This window comes from Dendrobium catenatum, unplaced genomic scaffold (assembly GCF_001605985.2).
Source record: "Dendrobium catenatum unplaced genomic scaffold, ASM160598v2 fragScaff_scaffold_370, whole genome shotgun sequence".
Lineage (NCBI taxonomy): Eukaryota > Viridiplantae > Streptophyta > Magnoliopsida > Asparagales > Orchidaceae > Dendrobium > Dendrobium catenatum.
Genome location: NW_021318832.1, coordinates 2,238,093 through 2,252,785, shown reverse-complemented (window position 1 = coordinate 2,252,785; position 14,693 = coordinate 2,238,093). Strand labels below are relative to the sequence as shown.

Here is a 14,693-nt window from a genome sequence, read left to right as displayed (position 1 = left end):
CAATGCGATTCAGGTGGTGTTTTTTCACAGTCATATCAATCATGTGAGGGGACCCCAACACAGACAGACACATTGAAATCTCCTGTCATACTAGTTATGTTATGGATCGTATGGATTAATAGCCTCAAAATTTGTCCAGAAAAGTTGTGTGGAGTTAATGAGGTGCAGTTGAATGGACTTCTGGCCTAAAAGTTGAAGAAGATTATTTCTTCGAAGTAATGAAAAAACAAAAATTCATCCAGCAACAGGCGTTTGAGGAATTAAAAATATTTTGAGTGCAACTTGCAGTGATTTCCTCTTAATAAGGATAAATGGAGAGATTCCATACTCTATTGACCATAACAATTTTAAGCGTAGTAGAGGCGCAGCAAGCAATTGAACCAGTAGAAAACTGAGTGCCCAAAAATTTGAATTAAAGAGCAGCTATCCTCCACGAATCAAAGAAGAGTAAATTACCTTTGTTAGTATTAATATTAAAAGATAAATAGCTTCAAAATTTGACAGCAACCAGTTACGCCTGGACCGGTCCCAGCTGGACCGGTCCGGTTCTACACCCGGCAGCACAGGCCGGGCGGAACCAGGTGGAACCCAGAGGAGGGGGAGGAAGCCTGGTGGGCCCAAGCATGGGTTAAACACATTGTGTGGAGGGAAATTTTGAAATAGAAGGGTTTTTTTAGGTATTTTGTAAAACTCCTTTATTGTTAATTAGGAGGATTGGGGGGAATTGAGGATCATCTTTAATTTGAATCTTCTTTGAGATCTAGGATTTGTTCTTGGGCTCTTGGCATTGCCGGAGATTATGGAGAGTATTTCCTTCCTCTCGAATTGAAAGAAAATTGTATCTTGCAAGTGCTTTTCATCTGCTAGTGGAATACAAGTGTTTGCTTTGATTGCCTACGAAGTTCTCTTAAGTTTCTCTCAGATTTCTCACTGTTTGGGCTGTTTTCTCTCTGCGAACAGCAGTTTTCCTCTTTGTTTTGTACTAATTTTGGGTAGGTTTGCTTGCGAACTCAAGTATTACCTTAGGGTTACTTGCGAACTCAAGTATTTCCTATCAAATTGGTATCAGTCTATCAGAGCATCGATTGGGGACCTTAGGCGGCTGAAATCTCAATTTTTCAGCGAGCTTTTGGCTTCCGGAAGTGAATTTTTTGATATATGTTGGGAAGAACGATGGCCGGAAAGAAGGTAGAAGTCTTGAGCTTTTGGCTTTCGGAAGTGAATTTTTTGAGATCCGTTGGGAAGAACGATGGCCGGAAAGAAGGTAGAAGTCTTGGAAGGCGAAGTCAGACAATTGAAATCCGATTTGGAGGGAAGATTTTTTTATTTTCAAAATCAAATCACCACCAACAATGAAAGGTTGGAGGGGAAGTTCACCGTGATGGAAGAAATGCTTAAAAAACTACTTGAGATGAAGACAAATCCGATGACATTGGAAGTAAGAGAGACCACCGGAGGCCATGTCGGGGGAGGAAATTCAAACCCTTTTAGGGGGAGGAGAAATTCGGAAGTGGAGGTCATTGAGGGGGAGGACGACATGCCGCCTCTAGAGCCGCTTTCTAGAGAAGAGATGAGTTTGGGGAATGATCGGAGAGATACTGATTTCATCAAGAGAAGGGAAGAATTCCATCGACGAGGAGCTGAATTTGAAGGGAGAACAGGAGAATATGACGAAGGGTTCGGATACAATCGCTGGAGAGAAGATCGTGACAGTTGAGGAGCACCTCATCTTCAAGGGATGGGAGGATATGGAGGATTCACAGGACACGGGGGAGACCCACGGGTGAGGAAGCTGAAGATGCCCGTCTTTGAGGGTAAAGACGACCATGGCTGGATCTACAAGGTGGAGCGTTACTTCGCTGTCAACGGGTTGACAGAGGAGGAAAAGTTGACAGCTGCGGGGTTGCGCTGGAAGGAAAAGCTTTGGCATAATATCAGTGGCGTGACAGGAGTGAGCCCATTCGGAGTTGGAGAGAGTTCAAAGATTGCTTATTAGAGCATTTCCGAGCCGATGGGGGAGGACTTTTATGAGCAATTCTTTGCCTTGACTCAGGAGGGGACTGTGGCAGATTATCGGGACAGGTTTGAGTACTTGGCTAGCAGATTGGATCACATTTCAGAGTCAGCCCTGGAAGGGAACTTCATGAAGGGGCTGAAACCAGAGATTCGAACAGCAGTCAGGGTGCTGGAGCCGAGGAACCTGGGAAAGGCTATAGAGATGACGCAGTTGGTGGAAGACTAAAAGAGATCAGAAAGAGGAGCTCGAGGAAACTATTCTGGGGGATCATACAAGATGACTACCACTTTCTTACCATCGAAAAGGGGAGCACAAGGGGGTGAGAAGGAAGTACCCAAGGAGAAGATGGGAGGGGGAAATGGAGACAATTTAAAAGGTTGACAGAAAAGGAAATGCAGGATAAGAGAACAAAGGGGTTGTGCTTCAGATGTGATGAGAATTACATGCCGGGGCATAGGTGCAATGACCGAACTCTTTAGGTTCTCCTTGTCTGTGAAGATGAGGAAGACAAGGAGGGAGGTAGGAGCAGATTTGAGGAGGAGAAGGGGAAGAAGTTGCACCTCGATGTGGCAGAAGTTTCTCTGAACTCCGTAGTGGGATTCACCCCGAGTCACACTATGAAAGTGAAAGGAGAGAGAGTTGGCCGTGAGGTGGTGGTGCTGATTGATAGTGGCGCAATCCACAATTTCATCTCCAACCAGATCGTTGAGCGGTTGGGAATGAAGTTGGTGGATACAAGAGGCTATGGGGTAATGATGGGCACGAGAAAGGTGGAAATGGGCAGAAGAGTTTGTAGAGGGGTGTTGTTGAAGATTCAAGGGATCCAGGTGAAGGAGGACTTTCTTCCCTTGGAATTGGGAAGCACTGACGTCATCTTGGGGATGAAGTGGCTGCAGACACTGAGGGATACTAAAATCAATTGGGGTACACTGAGGATGGAGTTGGTGGTTAGGGGAAAAAAGAGGATGATTCAGGGTGATGTCGGGCTGACCAAGGCAGGATTTTCTCTCAAATCACTCATCAGAACCATTCAAGAGGAGGAAGGAGGCTACTTAGTAGAGTTACACCACCTAGAAGGGGTCAGAGTGGAGGAGGAAGGCAATGTTCCCTCTACAGTGCAGCCGCTCATACACCAATTCAGCGAGGTCTTTCAACCTCCCCAAGGTTTACCTCATCAGAGAGAGTTAGAGTATGTCATTCCTTTGAAAGAAGGGGAGACCTCGATCAGCGTCCGCCCTTATCGCTACCCACAGATTCAAAAAGATGAGATTGAGAAGCTGATCCGGGAAATGTTGGAGGCGGGGATCATCAGACCCAGCAACATCCCTTTTTCTAGTCCAATCCTCCTGGTCAAGAAGAAGGATGGGAGTTGGAGATTTTGTGTGGATTACAGGGCTCTGAATAAAGGCACTATACCAGACAAGTTCCCAATTCCGGTGATTGATGAGCTGTTGGACAAGCTACATGGGGCAATGATGTTTTCTAAGCTGGACTTAAAATCTGGATACCACCAGATCAGAATGAGTGAGGCAAACGTTCCAAAGACAGCGTTCAGGACACATGAAGGGCAATATGAATTTCTGGTAATGCCTTTTGGGTTGACTAACACTCCTGTTACGTTTCAGTCCTTGATGAACAGGGTATTCAGACCGTACCTCAGGAAATGTGTCATGGTTTTCTTTGACGATATCCTGATATACAACAAGACTGGGAAAGAGCACTTAGAGCAATTGAGGATGGTTTTAGAGGTACTGCAGGAGCATCAATTGAGAGCCAACCTGAAGAAATGTAGTTTTGCTCAGCCCAGTGTGGAATACTTGGGACATGTAGCATCTCAAGAGGGAGTGGCGGTGGACAAAACCAAGATTGAGACAATGCAGAAATGGCCATTACCTAGGAACATAAAGGAGTTGAGGGTATTCCTAGGATTGATTAGCTATTACAGGAAGTTCGTGAAGGGGTATGATATCATTGCCTGGCCTTTGACTGAGCAGCTGAAGAAAGACAACTTTGCTTGGGGAGAGGCAGCGACCCAGGCCTTTGAGAGGTTGAAGAAAGTCATGACCACTGTTCTGGTTCTAGCTCTTCCAGATTTCAGCCAAGTCTTTGTTGTAGAGACTGATGCGTCAGGATATGGTCTAGAAGCAGTGTTGATGCAGGACCACAGGCCGGTAGCATACTTTAGTCAAGTGCTAGCCACCAGGGCAAGACTGAAGCCAGTATACGAGAGGGAGCTGATGGCAATCGTGTTAGCCATTTAGAAGTGTCACCCCTATTTGTTGGGTCGGCACTTCATTATTCGGACTAATCAGAGGAGCCTAAAGTACCTCTTGGAGCAAAGGATGGTGACTAAAGAACACCAGCGGTGGCTATCCAAACTTTTGGGTTACGACTTTGAGATCCAGTACAAGCCAAATTTGGAAAACAAAGCAGCGGACACTCTATCTAGATGTGTGGGGCAGCTCCATGAGTTAGCTCTATCTGTACCCTTGATGGTCGACTGGGGGGGCATCAAAGAAGAAAGCATGTTAGATGAGGAATTGGGTAAGATCAGGGAGGATCTGAGGAAAGACAAGAGTAGCCATTCGGGTTACTACATTGAGGGGGAGAGACTATTGTATCACGGGAGGTTTGTGCTGCTACGAATGTCCATACACATTCCCCACTTGTTACAGGAGTTCCATGACAGCTCAGTAGGGGGTCATTCAGGAGTGCAGAAGACATACAAGAGATTAGCAGCTGAACTCTACTGGAAGGGGATGCATAATGATGTGGAGGAGATGGTGGTAATGTGTGAGGTGTGTCAGAGAAATAAATACATGGCAATGGCACCAGGAGGGTTACTCCAAGCATTGGCAATTCCAAATAGAGTATGGGAGGAAGTGTCCATGGATTTCATCGACAGCCTACCCTGCTCAGAGGGATTCACAGTCATTTTGGTAGTGGTGGACCGACTCAGTAAGTACGCACATTTCATCCTCCTACGACATCCGTACACCGTGGTATCAGTGGCAGAAGCTTTTATCAGGGAAGTGGTTAGATTACACGGGATGCCCGAATCAATTGTGTCTGATAGAGACAAAGTGTTCCTTAGTCAGTTTTGGAAGGAACTGTTCCGAATACAGGGTACTATCCTCAAGAGAAGTACCGCCTACCATCCTCAGACAAATGGACAGATAGAGGTGGTAAACCGGAGCTTAGAGACATATTTGAGGTGTTTTGCTTCAGAAACACCATGGAAGTGGGCTCAATGGTTACCATGGGCGGAGTACTTGTACATCAGTTTGCTCCAGGATCGTCCGGGCCGATCGTAGATCGTCCCGGGACAATCAGTTCAAATTTTGTTCCAGAATTGTACAGAAGTTGCAGGAATGTTTTTCCTCCCAGGATAGTCCGGGCCGATAGGGGATCATCCCAGGACGATCAGAGCAATGCACAAGTCAGAGAATAGGGTTTTTTATCGTCCAAGAAAATTAATTATCGTCCTGAGAAATCGTCCCAGGACGATGCAAGTTTGTTCAGATCGTCCAGGACGATCGTGCGATCGGTCGGGCCGATCTCAAGGATATTTAACTGAAATCAGCTTGTTTTGAAAAGAGAAAATCAAAAATAAAAATATCTGATTTTTTGAGGAGAGACAAAGTCGAGAAGATAAGAAGAAAAGTTGATTTTTGGGCAACGCCGGGCCGTTTTCGTCCGTCGAGACAGTTCAAGAAATTGGTGTACGCAAGGTAAGGCACATTCCGCCTTTCTCAATTTTTAGAACCGTCGAGTTTGACGGGATTTTCTGTCCGGATTTCGTTTTCGTTAGCGACTTTTGTCCGTATTTTCCGACTGGTTCAGTTTTTACCGCGTAACTTTTGGTATGTTATTGAAGTGCCGAGTGTGCACGTTTTGATTATTTCCTGGAGATTTTTGACCGGATAGTTTTGATTTGGCGGCGTTTTCTGTTGACTGTAAATTTTCACGATGTCTGAAAATGTTGTGGCAGTAGAATAAATATCTTGCAATGTTGTTGTGAACATTCTGTGATAATTTGGTAATTTTTAATTTTTAGGAAATTTTGTGTAAATTCTGTATACTGCCGTTATGCCGCCGGATTTTCGTACAATTTCTGAATTTGTCCGGATTTGTTTTGAATTGAATTAATTATTCGTATGCTATTGGGAGCCATAAGGGGAAGGTGCTGTAAGCACAAGGGAGCTATAAGGGGAAGTTCTGAGAAGTTTTGTGAAATTCTGAAATTCTGTATATCTGTTCTGTTCTGGTGCTATGAGCACAATTGGGAGCTATAAGGGAAAGTTCTGGTGCTGTATGCACAAGGGAGCTATAAGGGGAAGTTCTGGTGCTGTATGCACAAGGGAGATATAAGGGAAAGTTCTGAAATCTGTAAGGAAGATCTGTTCTGAAATATTTGTTCTGATTTGATCTGATTCTGATAAGATTCTGTTCTGTTCTGATTTGATCTGATTTTGATACGATTCTATTCTGTTCTGATTTGATCTGATCTATACGATTCTGTTCTGATTCAATTTCTGGAATTATGATTTCTGTTATTTCTGTTCTGTTCTGATTCAATAGACGATTCTGTTGATCTGATTTCTGTACGGATTTTGTCTGATGTGTTTGATGTGGATTCTGAGAATTTTGATTGGAGGTTTGATGTCTTGCTGAGCTGTTGTAGCTCATCCTTGTTTTCTGTGTGGGTTTCAGGTTCTGGGAAAGGGAAGGAAGTCTTGGAGTAGGAGTTCAGAGTCTGATCTGTTATAGGTATTTTGCACTATTGATTTTTTTGTACAGTCATGGCTTTTCTGTTCTGTTTTTCTTTCTGTCTAAGCCATGAACTGTATTTGTATATGACTCTTTTTGAGGAAAAAAAAGATAGATGATCTGTTCCGCTGCATTTGATGTTTATAGCAAGCTCTGTATGTCTGTTTCTGTCTGTATATTTGGAAGAAAGTTCTGAAAACAAATTCCAAAGCTAGATCCTGGAATCAGTTCAGTCAGTTTGAGTTTGGCTCACGACCCGATGCGAGCGGGATCCGTCCCGGTCGGGTTGGCTCGTGACAGTACTGGTACAACACCTCGTATCATTCTGCTTCTCAGATGATCCCGTTCAAAGTGTTGTATGGGAGGGACCCCCCACACCTAGTGCGCTATGGGAGAGGAAGTACACTTATCTCTTCAGTGGAACAATACCTAGAGGAAAGAGACCTGGTGTTAGAGGAGTTGAAGAAACATCTGGGAAGAGCATAACAAATCATGAAGAAGCGAGCGGATACACACAGGAGGGACATACAATATGAAGTAGGGGAGAAGGTGTACTTGAAGCTAAGGCCCTACATGCAAAGATCAGTGGTTAACAGGAGGAACAAGAAATTGGCCCCGAGGTACTTTGGTCCATATGAGATCTTGGAGAAGATTGGAGTAGTGGCGTATCGTCTGAAGTTGCCTTCCTCAGCTACCATACATCCGGTGTTTCTTGTGTCGCAGCTGAGGAGAGCACTTGGAGAGCATGCAACAAGTGTGGAATTGCCAGCATCACTGACAGAGAATTTGGAGGTGGTCATGGAACCCGTGGAGCTGGAAGGGGTAAGGTTGGATAAAAAGGGAAACAAAGAGGTGTTGATCAAATGGAAGGATCTCCCCGACTACGAGGTCACTTGGGAGCCCTATGAGATGGTGAAGCAGCAGTTCCCATACTTTCACCTTGAGGACAAGGTGAATCTTTGGGAGGGGAATAATGTTACGCCTGGACCGGTCCCAGCTGGACCGGTCCGGTTCTACACCCGGCGGCTCAAGGCCGGGCGGAACCAGGCGGAACCCAGAGGAGGGGGCGAAAGCCTGGTGGGCCCAAGCATGGGTTAGACGCATTGTGTGGAGGGAAATTTTGAAATATAAGGGTTTTTTAGGTATTTTGTAAAACCCCTTTATTGTTAATTAGGAGGATTGCGGGGGAATTAAGGATCATCTTGAATTTGAATTTTATTTGAGATCTAGGGTTTGTTCTTGGGCTCTTGGCGTTGCCGGAGATTGTGGAGAGTATTTCCTTCCTCTCAAATTGAAGGAAAATTATATCTTGCAAGGGCTTTTCATCTACTAGTGGAATACAAGTGTTTGCTTTGATTTCCTATGAAGTTCTCTTAAGTTTCTCTCAGATTTCCCACTGTTTAGTTTGTTTTCTCTCTGCGAATAGCAGTTTTCCTCTTTGTTTTGTACTAATTTTGGGTAGGTTTGCTTGCGAACTCAAGTATTACCTTAGGGTTACAGGTTACTTGCGAACTCAAGTATTTCCTATCACAACCGTAAAGAGAATTCCAAAAAGGAAGAAGCTCTTTGAGTAGGCAAGTTCCACAAATAACCATAAAATTTAAGCTCCAAGAAGTACGGGTTATTATTATAGAGTTTCTAGATGAGTTTAGCTTTGCATATTAGATTAAGAGCATCCAAAATAAAAGCCCAAACCTCCCATATCAATAGACTTGGTGGTTGTATTCCAAGAAATAATACGTAGTTTTTTGTCCACATTAGTATGCAAAAAAGCTGCTGGTAAGGGATGTAATTTTTTTTCCTTAGCTCTTTAGGTAAGGTAACAAAGAGAAACCAATAACGAAGATAGTTCCACTGATAGTAAAAAAATATTAGATAGCTTCAGTGAAGGAGGAACCAATGATATGCCACGTGTCCTCAAAAAATTTAGAAGTAAAGCAATCCACTCCATGTGCTTTATCAACCCCAATGCTATAAAGCGCTTTTTTGATCTCGTCATCAATAAAAGTAGTTAACAGATTACCCAAATCATGATCAAATAATATGGTCCACTGACAAATTAAGGGATGGATAAGGAGAGATATTTGCATTGATATCGATAAGTGAATCAAAATGGGAGTGGCTTCATTAGCATTGTCATCTTGAGAACATAAGAAACCATTAGTACCAGAGTTCTCTCTATTATGATTGCAATTCCCTCTGTTCATGATTCTTTGGTATAGGAATTTGATATTGTCTTCTCCTTTGAAAAACCAAGCACATTGAGTTTGCTTAATCCATTTATGCTCACAAGTAGGAGCAATAATTTAAGATTTTTTTTATTGGTAGAAAGAGCGTTAGTCAGAAGTCCTTTTGATATAAAACGTACAGGCAAGGATGAGTAAATTAAGGAGTTTGCACGCTTAATTTTTAGAGCACAATAATTAAATCTTTAAAGTGATTTCAAACAACTAAGTAAAACCAAAGAGCGGTAAATAAAGTTTAGGCCGAATCACACGCGTAAAAGTTGAGATCAGAAAACAATCAAGTTAATCTAATGTTTCATACATGAGAGGTGTTCAACGATAATCCCTAAACTAACAATGAGTTTAGTCACTAAGAGATGCCCATCACTCAACTCTTTCAACTTCTAGGCGTTAGCGGAGAGAATGGCATGAACCTTCATGAATCACTTATAAACCACAATTGAGTAGCGACTAAGAGATTAAAGATTTGGAGGAGAGTTTACCCAAATAATCGGAAGATATGAAGTTCCGGATGCTATAGGGAGGCTTGGAAGGAGGTAGGTGGCATCCATGAACCTTCTTGAAAGCGTGGTCAACAATTTGAAACGTCTGGACAGCGTTTGAAGACCTTTCAATTGACTGGACAGCAAGATACAGGTGCAGATTTTCCCTGGACAGCAAACTGCACTGTTGGAAATAACTTGGGCAGCATACGGGAGTTGCCAGACTGTTGGGCAGCAAGGGAAGCTAGCTGGAATTCCTTCTGGACAGCAAAATATGAAATCCTGGACGTTGGGACAGTAAAAGAACTTGCTGTAGCTCTCTGGACAACTCCTCGTGCATGAACAGAGGTTGGATAATAGTGGTGTGCTAGCAGAAAATACCTCCCCTTGGTCACGGCTTAGGGAAGAGTGAGATTCGGGGATGGCTCTCCAGAAAAGGAAATATGAAAACAGTCTCAGATTTTGTAGCCTGTGGTGGAGGGAAAAATCTGAAGTTATTTTCAGATTCGTCTTAGTTAGGGATCTAAATCTTGAAATTCAAATAAGAGAGAAAGAAAAGGACAAGGGGTGTTTAATTATTTCCCTAATTGAAGCCTTCAATAAGGAAGGAAATAATTAAGCAAGAGGGGAAGAGGGGCCGGCCATAAAGAGGGAGGGGAAAATTGTGTCCACATTCAATGAATGTGGACCAAGGCATTAATTGCGATTAGGAATTAAATCTGAGATTTATTTCAGATTTAAGTTGAATTTGGAGGGAGTTAATTTGAATTTTGAATTCAAATTAAAGAGGGGTAGGGACTAGGGAATTGGAGAGGATTTTCAAGCTTCTAAATGCTAAATGCAGCACACTAAATAAGGAGGAATAATTAAATCCTATTCAATTTAAAATTAAATTGAATGAGATTTAAAACTTTCCAAATATGATGGTGGCAAATTAGGAAAGATTTTAAAATTCAAAATTCGAATTTCAAAATTGGGGACTTCTCTTTCCTAACTCAAGGGATGTTATTTTGGGAAGGTGTAATGAGGCTATTAACCCTCATTAATGGTGGGGGCAAAGAGGGGGGCCGGCGGTATGGTGGAGAGGGGGGCTAGGGAATTCGGTGGGAAGTTGGGAATAGGCCGGTGGTGGGGGTTTTGGGAAGAATTTGATGAATGATATCCAAGCAAACGGTGGCGGTGGAATTTGGGAGGGAGGTGGAGGAAGTGGGGGAGAAAGGAGATGAAAAAAAAAATACAAATAAGATAAAAGTAAACTAACGAACTCACAAAGAGATCGTAAGAACCGCGAACCTTGGACTCTTCCAAAGGTTGACGGGTATTGCGGTCACCCTCCTCGGGTTTCTCCTATCATGAACTCACTAAGAGATCAATCCCCTCTCATGAACTCACCAAGAGATCAGACAAGTAGAATAATTTTTTTTTTCATTAACAATTCATCATCCCAAAATACAAAACAACTAGCCTATAAATAGGCCTCATGAAAAGAAAAGAAATAAAAGACTAAAATGCCCTTCGGGCTACAATACTACATGACCACCCATAAGGGTATAAAGGGAAAAATAATAATATGAAATAAACTAGTACATATAAATAAATAACTCAAGATCGTAGCCGTTGATCTTCGATGTCCTCATCACCTTTATTGAAAGGTTGAGCTTCCAAGCTTTGAGGAATTTGAATTTGTTCATCCTTAAGTGAAGTAATAAAGTTTGAAATGTAGATAAAGGAGATCGAGCAATAGCCTTTGAGGGCAATATTCATATTTTTAAACCTATTATATAAGGAAAAAAGTGGATCTTCAATAACAGGAATATTCACATAATAATTTGGTTGAAAAGATTCATTTTGCAATTTTTCAAAAATGCAGAAAATGTAAATTCATATGTGAGCTGCCAGATCAAATTGCAAATTTATATTTTAGTTGACTAGATTCTTTTCTCCATTTTTATCAAAAACTTGCTTCAATAACATACTTTGATTTTAACAAATTGTATTGTTTTCAGCAGTTTGGTTCTCAAGTTTGGCTATTGTTTCGATTTAAGCTACTGTAGCCTTCTGTTTTTTTATGCAATTAAATTTTGCTGCGATATTCACATACTCATTTTGGGCATATTTTTCTCAAATATATTTACTCCTTTGGGGGGCTATGGTAATTAATATTCAACCATTATAAGAGACTCAACGAAGATTATGTTTTTACTGGGTATGACTAGACACCTTACATGTTTATGTATTTCGATATGTTGATATTGGCATGGCTGCCTTTGATCAAGTACCGTCATCTTGCTGGGAGTACAAAGCATACTTAACTTCCAAATCCCTTCCAATATTTTTGAGCCCTGTTTTGATTATATTATATGACTTTATTTTGCTAAGTTAAAGTTTTGTTTTGTTAAATTTTGTTTTTTAAGGTTTTGACAATTGTCATGTCGTTTTTGTACATTTTTGGCCATTTCACAGTGAATTTGCAACTCACTTCTACTCATATTTTAATTAATGAGATTGGTTGGACGTGGCTCTTATTTCCCAAAAAAAATCCCAACAAAAAAGGTAATGGGTTCAAGTCATGTATTTCACTATTTATCATTCCCCATTCTCAAATAAAATGAATAAAATAAAATAAAGGATGGCAGGGTTTTTTGTTAAAGGCTGCAAAAACAACAATAATTCAGTGTAGATTAGAAAAACAACAGCATACGATCAATATAGTAATTCGCACAAAGGCTTTAAGTTCTACAAAAGAAACACTAATTGGATAGAATAACAATAACCTTGGATATGGTCAATGCAGGGCTCCACTGCTCCTTCAGAATGTCGAGGCAAATACTTCCATTACTATTGATATTTGGATGAAAGACTTTAGTTCTAAAAGCTACCTGCAATACCCATATTTTTTTGTTTATAGAAAATAAGCGTCTAAACATGATTTAAAATGCAAGAGAATATAGAGAAAGTTGGTAATTTAAGCAATAATCAAACTTAGTGAAAGCTTCTAAACCAGAACCAAGTGTTATTACAACTTTATAAAATAATAGATAAACTGAATTACAGGAAGGAAAGAGCTATAAACGTTATGTACTTTCCAACTCCCCGTATAGGACAGCAAAATGGAAACTTCAGCAACAGAAGAGTCAATCGATTAAACTGGAAATTCAAATTAAATATGAGACCATTAGTAACAGTCGACTTCTTGCAAGTTTCCAACCTACTTCGAGAAGTTAATAAAATGGTATAGCATGAGTTTGAGATCAGGCAATGGCTCATCATCAACTATTTGGAATCTATTTTATAAATGCTTATTTTTTCATTTGTCCATGTTGAATGTTGCTTGAAGTGTTAAATACATCTTATAGATAACAACTAACCATACTGCATTTTCTCCACACTTCATCCTTTTACATTATTTTTTTAGCCATACATAATCATTGCTGCATCTTCTATCCTTCGTTGTGCAAGCCCAAATCAAGTCCATTTTATGACAACTTATCTCAATAGAAGCTACTCCTATAGTACAACTAATCTATACATCCACCTTAACATTCTAATTTTTAACATACTAAGTTGACTAGCAATGACTTCTTTATTGTCCAACACCCAAAACCATATAACATGGTGAACTAAAGTCAGTTTCATAATATTAACTTTTGCATCTTCATAAAGTTATTTTATCATTAGTCTTGAAATACTTCTCCATTTTAACAAACCAACTTTAACTTTGAATTATAATCTCATCTATGTCACCATTCTTCTATATTAATAGACCCATTTAAACCTATCACGCATAAGTATCACTTGATCATCTAACAATATTGATTGATAATTATCAATTTAAAGACCACAAAATCCTAATTATATATTCAATATTTATTCTACTAATTTAAAGCACTAGTCTTATAAATATTCCCTCCATTCTAATTTTCCACTGATTTCAATGCAAGCCTAACTAATTAGAGAACCAACTTAAAAAAAAAAAAAACATAACATCAGGATACCTCACTCAAAACACTCCTCAATCAGTATCTCCGTAGTTAATACAAAAAATTGTGCAGTTAATTTTGATCATTGATGCAATCCTATAGTAATTTGGAACTCTATGATCACTCCACAAACACTACTAACTATAGTTACTCCATATAAAATAAAAATAATATGAAGATCCCTTTTGCATTAATTCACTAGGCACAAATGTTGCCTCCATAATTGACCTCCTTCATTAAAAACATGACCTTTCTAAGCCTAGCATGATAGTACAATTACAAAAATAACAAAAGGTAACAACCACAAATTTTTATGATCTCAAAACAGTTTTACATTCCCAGCTTCTTGGAAGCAAGTTTGCGTTACAAGAGACCAAGGCAAAACAAAGCCTTCCCTATCGTGAACTCACAAAAAGCAATGGGCTTAATCCTTCCAAATAATCTAGTTTACCAAAATTATATTACACGCAAGCAAATCAAAACGCTGTTTTAACTTAATAACACAGAGCACCAAATAAAACTGCTCTGAAAAAAAATAAAATAAAACACTAGTTACACATCCACAATAGCTGTTATGATTTATTAAGCTATAATGCTAACATGCACATTCATAGTAACTGTCGGCAGAGTGACAGCAAAGTAACGCAATTTCTTCTCTAGAGAAACAAGTGGCTCGAAAACAATATCAACTAATAAATCTAACAATGATCACCTTTGTACAAAAGCAAAAAAAGAAATTTCTCTAACATATTAAGTAACTGTAAGTCTACGTTCTATTAGACCATTAGAATATCCAAAGATAATAAAAGCAAGAGATAATATCTCCATTCAACCCTCAGCATCTTGGATAGATCATTTCAATAGATCAATGTTTGATTGTAGCTAAACATCAAATGCCAACTTCTCATAGAAGAAACAAAAAGATATTTTGGAAAAAATCTTCTCGGAAGAAAAACACAGATTAAGTAGCACTTTAAATTAGCCAATATTAACGACCATTATGTGCACTTGGATCATAGGAAAATGAACGCATCAAACAAAGCATTTTAAACAAGGAATTCATATAAGAAAAAAAAAAGATGCAAGCATATAGCAAAAAAAAATAAAATCTGGTGCTTATTGACGGCTCGTTGAAAGTATATCAAATGAAGCAATACCTTTGGCGGTTTGAAAGGATAGTCTGGAGGGAAATGAATGT

At 40.1% G+C, this 14,693-nt stretch overlaps 1 protein-coding gene across 1 annotated transcript in view; it reads right to left on the bottom strand.

The window, feature by feature from the left end:
- The window catches only part of LOC110109532 (ubiquitin-conjugating enzyme E2 10-like), a gene marked incomplete at its 5' end in the record, with an annotated part of 21,662 nt that extends 6,974 nt beyond the window's left edge, over positions 1–14,688 (bottom strand). The window contains 2 exons of the mRNA XM_028693848.1: positions 12,290–12,394; positions 14,653–14,688. Of these exons, the coding sequence (XP_028549681.1) occupies positions 12,290–12,394; positions 14,653–14,688 (141 nt within the window). The remainder of the gene's footprint in view (positions 1–12,289; positions 12,395–14,652) is intronic.
- Positions 14,689–14,693: the final 5 nt, after the last annotated feature.